At 61.6% G+C, this 4,442-nt stretch overlaps 1 protein-coding gene across 1 annotated transcript in view; it reads left to right on the top strand.

Moving 5' to 3' along the window:
• Positions 1-449: 449 nt before the first annotated feature.
• Positions 450-4,442, top strand: part of GPSM1 (G protein signaling modulator 1) — a 41,785-nt gene continuing 37,792 nt past the window's right edge. The window contains exons 1-5 of the mRNA XM_044453052.1: positions 450-670; positions 1,133-1,268; positions 1,831-1,973; positions 3,769-3,892; positions 4,256-4,371. Of these exons, the coding sequence (XP_044308987.1) occupies positions 450-670; positions 1,133-1,268; positions 1,831-1,973; positions 3,769-3,892; positions 4,256-4,371 (740 nt within the window). The remainder of the gene's footprint in view (positions 671-1,132; positions 1,269-1,830; positions 1,974-3,768; positions 3,893-4,255; positions 4,372-4,442) is intronic.

Here is a 4,442-nt window from a genome sequence, read left to right as displayed (position 1 = left end):
AGAGCGAGCCAGGAGGGGTCTCCAGGGCTATCTAGTCTGACCCCGGCTCCAGCCCGCTCTGCTCACGACCTGCCCACCATGTGCATGTCCCAGTTCGGGCAGTGCAGGGGTAGCTGCCTTCCACCTGCCCTGTGCCAAGGCTTTGGAGCCAGGCTGCCAAACTGCTTTCAGTCCAAGGGCCAAATCCCATTCCTGAGATGCCCCCTGGGACCCCTGTAGAGGAGGAAAGGGGGAGAAAGAGAAACATAAAGAGCGATTCAGGGGGCCCTCGTCCTTGTGTGAGAGGAAGAGAAAGACATACAGAATAGACCCATAGCCACATGCTGTGCGTTCTTGAAATCCGCGGCACGTTTCTGAGAGGAGAACGGGTGGCAGGAACCCTGGGTGGTGTGCAATGTTGACAAGACACCAGCGCACAATCGGTTTCCCCTCTTCCTTCCTCTGGCAGGATGGAGGCCTCAGGCTTGGAGCTGGCCCTGGCGGGGGAGCGCGCATGCAAGGCGGGGGACTTCACGGCCGGGGTGGCCTTCTTCGAAGCTGCCGTGCAGGTGGGAACGGACGATCTCAAGACACTGAGCGCCATCTACAGCCAGCTGGGCAACGCCTACTTCTACCTGAAAGAATATGCCAAAGCACTGGAGTTCCACAGGCACGACCTCACCCTCGCCAGGTAAGAGCCCTGAGCTCCTGGCTGTATTTCACTCAGGAGGAGCCTGGGAGCCCAGCCTGGGATGATGAGATATATAGTCTGGAGGGCAACAGGTGGCAGGGCTGCTCTCTAGGAGGAATAGTCCCCTCTGGGGCAAGGGCAGGTCCAGCGCCAGTCTGGGGGCCCTGGAGTTCACCTTCTCCCTGCTACGGTCATGGGCTTCTCTTGTCCCTCCCCCCCCCCCCCCCCGGCTCCCACTTGCGTGATTGGCAGGCACGCCACCACAGAGCTGGCCGGCTGTAGAACCGCTTGTTCTTCCTTTTCCACACCAGAGGCAGGGGAAACGCGCAGACTGCAATGCGGAAGGGGAGGAGCAAGTCTGGGGGCTCCTGTCAGTGGGCCCCGCTGGGGTGCAGGCTCTTAGCGGGTGCCCCATCACAGCGACCTTGACTAAGGCAGTGTACATCCCAATGCTCTCCGCAGGACCATCGGGGACCGCATCGGAGAGGCCAAAGCCAGCGGGAACCTTGGCAACACGCTGAAAATCCTGGGGCAGTTTGACGAGGCCGTCGTCTGCTGCCAGAGGCACCTAGACATCTCGCAGGAGCAAGGAGACAAGGTGCCAGAGAGCCTGCCTCTCGTGCTGGGGAGGCCGCAGGAGCCACGTTTTGCCCTTCCTCTGCAGCAGACTGGGAGCACCTCCGTGCTGTGCTTGGGGCGGCCGGGGAGCTTCCACTCCGCTGGCTGGGAGGGTGGGGCCTGTTTAGGCACCCCCGGGCTCACCCCGGATTGATGCCCGCGGGGTGGGGCTGCATCCGCGACTATATTTGGCCCCTTGCCTTTGAAAGGGAAATTGCGAGGAGGGGCAGAAAAGACAGTCGAGACATCCTTGCAGGACTCGGTGCAATGGAGTCCTCACAGCTGGGGGGGAGCACCCCTGCGCACAGAGGAGGCCTGAGTGTCGCACTCTGAACGCGGCAGGCTGGGCAGGCTCAGGCCCCGGGGGGTCTCGGCAGGAAGGGAGCTGCCCTGCTCAGGGGAGTTGCCAGCTGGCACACCGGGGACCCCAGCGGGGGAAGGCTGGGCCCAGGGTACCTGGAGCCGCTGGCTCTTCAGGCACGGGAGGCTCCCGCGCCCCAGGACCTGCCGGTTCTGTTTGTCTGCTTTGTGTCCTTTTCAAGGTGGGGGAGGCCAGAGCGTTGTACAACATCGGAAACGTTTACCACGCCAAGGGCAAGCAGCTCTCCTGGAGCTGGCCCCAGGAGCCGGGGCAGCTGCCTCAGGAGGTCCAAGAGGCGTTAGAGAGGGCATCGGAATTCTACGAGTGAGTCCCGACCCTTTTCCGCGCCGGGCTGTGAGCAGGCGGGAACCTGCTGCCCCCCCGCCCCCCGGAGCTGCCTCCCTCGCCGTGTGTCAGCAGTCCCCCTCGTGGTGTGGAGCAATTTCGGTTTTGCTCCCAACACACGCAAGTACGCCCCGTTCAAGGCCCCGTCAGCCAAGGATGTTTGCAGACGGCTGACAGTCCGCGCACATTCAGCTTGCACAGCTGTCCCAGCCCAGCTTGGCACAAATGTTGTAACTGCTGCAAATTTCTGCTTCTGGCTGAATCGGCCCCTTTTGCCATTGTCTATGGGGGAATGTTTGTGAGACAGCTGCACGAGCCCATCCTTGGTTGCAGCTCGACTTGTGTGAGTTTCCCTTGGTTCCTTGAGCTTCACTCCATTGGAATGCGTCCTGCTCTCCTCTACCAGGGAGAACAGGTCTCTACCCACCTCCGTGTGACATCCCCTCACATACCTGCATGTCGCCAGCATATCCCCTCCGAGTCTCCTCTCCTCCAGGCTGAAGAGACCCAGTTCCCTCAGTCTTGCCTCATACGGCATCCCCTGAAAACCAGCCACAAACCTTGTGGCCCTACGCTGCACTGACTCTGCCCTGGCTATATCCTTCCTGTAATGAGGGGCCCAAAACTGAACACAATACTCCAGTTGCAGGCGCACCAGAGTTGTATAGTGGTAGTAATACCTCTCTCGATCTAGAAGCCACACTTCTGGCTATGCAACCAAGGGTGGCGTTCGCCCTCTTGACCACTACGTCACACGGCTGACTCATGTTTAGCCTGCAGTCGCCCAGCACCCCAAGGTCCCTTTCACAAGTGCTGCTCTCCAGCCACTTATCACCTAACCTGTACTTATGACAGCTATTCCGATGCCCCAAGTGCAAGACCTTGCACTTATCCACATTGAACGCCATCCTGTTGTCTCCTGCCCACATCCATAGTCTGTCCAGATCCTTCTGGATCCGGAGTACCTGCTCCTCAGTTGTGGCCACTGAAGCTACCAGTCATGAGATGAGGCCGCAGATCCCAGCCATTTCAGGCAGCGCCTGTCGCTCCATCCCAGTGAAATCCACCTAGCAATGGACCCCGGCGATTGATACCAGAGGCCACATCCTCAGGGCTCGCACCATTCAAACGGGAGCCAGGGCTGGAGGCCCCACTTGGTTTGGGGACAGTCCCTGCTTTGATCCCCGGCAGCATCTCCAAGTAGCTAGGAATGGTTGCTACCTGAAACCCTGCAAAGCTGCTGCTGCCAGTCCGTGTCAACAACACTGGGCTAGACAGACTCAGTCTGATTCAGTCTAAGCCAGTTTCTTATGAACCACTTTAAAGAAGCTCCTTTATCAGACCCATGAGGACTAGAATCTTGTTTGGTCTTTAGGTGCAGCATCTGGAGCTCAGCAGCAGAGCTGCTGCTCTGCATGCAGAGGGTCCCCAGTTTGGTTCCCAGCGGCCCCCACCCCTTCACCAAGAGAGGGCACCCTCTGGCTTCGGAGCCTTATGTAGCCTGTGGAGGTTGCTCTTCTGGCCCCTGGAGGCTGAGGGCCCCTCTGTAGGTTCCTCCCCGAGCCTGGAGGCCAGCTGGAGCTTGGGGAGAGGCGGGGGAACGGGCTCTGCTGCTCCCGCCATCGGTGCCGAGGGAGGCCTGGGCTCTCCTTCCTTACCCTGGGAGTAGCCCACGCTGTTCCCAGCACGCCAGCCACCTGCAGGCGCCCACACACCCCCACCGGGCCTGGGGGTCCTCAGCCTTGCAACGCTGCCTCCATTCTGGTGTCTGCAGGAGGAATCTGTCTCTCGTCAAGGAGCTGGGGGACAGGGCCGCTCAGGGCCGCGCATACGGCAACCTGGGCAACAGCCAGTATCTGCTCGGCAACTTCGGCAGAGCCGTCATCTTCCACAAGCAGGTAGGACGGCCTCGTGCCCGCGTGTCCCTCCCGCCTGTCCCAGCACCCAGAGGCTCAGCCCGGGAAGAAGTTCTTCCCCTCTCGGCACAGGAGAGAAACCGCCAGCCCCCAAGTGGCCTTCTGGGGAAAGGGGCCGGGCAGCGGGTGCCATCTGGGGACTCCGGGGGGTGGATTTGGCCCGTGGGCCCATGCTCCACACCCATTCCTGATACCGGCGGAGAACAGGGTGGGAATGCGTGGGCAGCCGGGCCAGGCCGGGCCGGGCGTGCTTGTCAGCTGCGATGGGGGTGCCGGGCTGGGGGCGGCGGAGCGGATGCACCGGGTGGCGTGTGGCGGAAGGGCTCCCTGCTGCCTCCATTTCAGCGGCTGGCCATCGCCAAGGAGTTCGGGGACAAATCCGCCGAGAGGAGGGCCTACAGCAACCTGGGCAACGCCCACATCTTCCTCGGGAGGTTCGACATCTCAGCCGAGTACTACAAGTAAGCAGGCGGCCCGGCGAGGAGAGCGAGCGCCTCCCTCTGGGGCCGCGGCTGCCGCCAGCTCGCTCCCC

Source organism: Varanus komodoensis, unplaced genomic scaffold, assembly GCF_004798865.1.
Source record: "Varanus komodoensis strain SLA01 unplaced genomic scaffold, ASM479886v1 scaffold77, whole genome shotgun sequence".
Classification (NCBI taxonomy): domain Eukaryota; kingdom Metazoa; phylum Chordata; class Lepidosauria; order Squamata; family Varanidae; genus Varanus; species Varanus komodoensis.
This window is presented reverse-complemented; position numbering and strand designations above follow the sequence as displayed.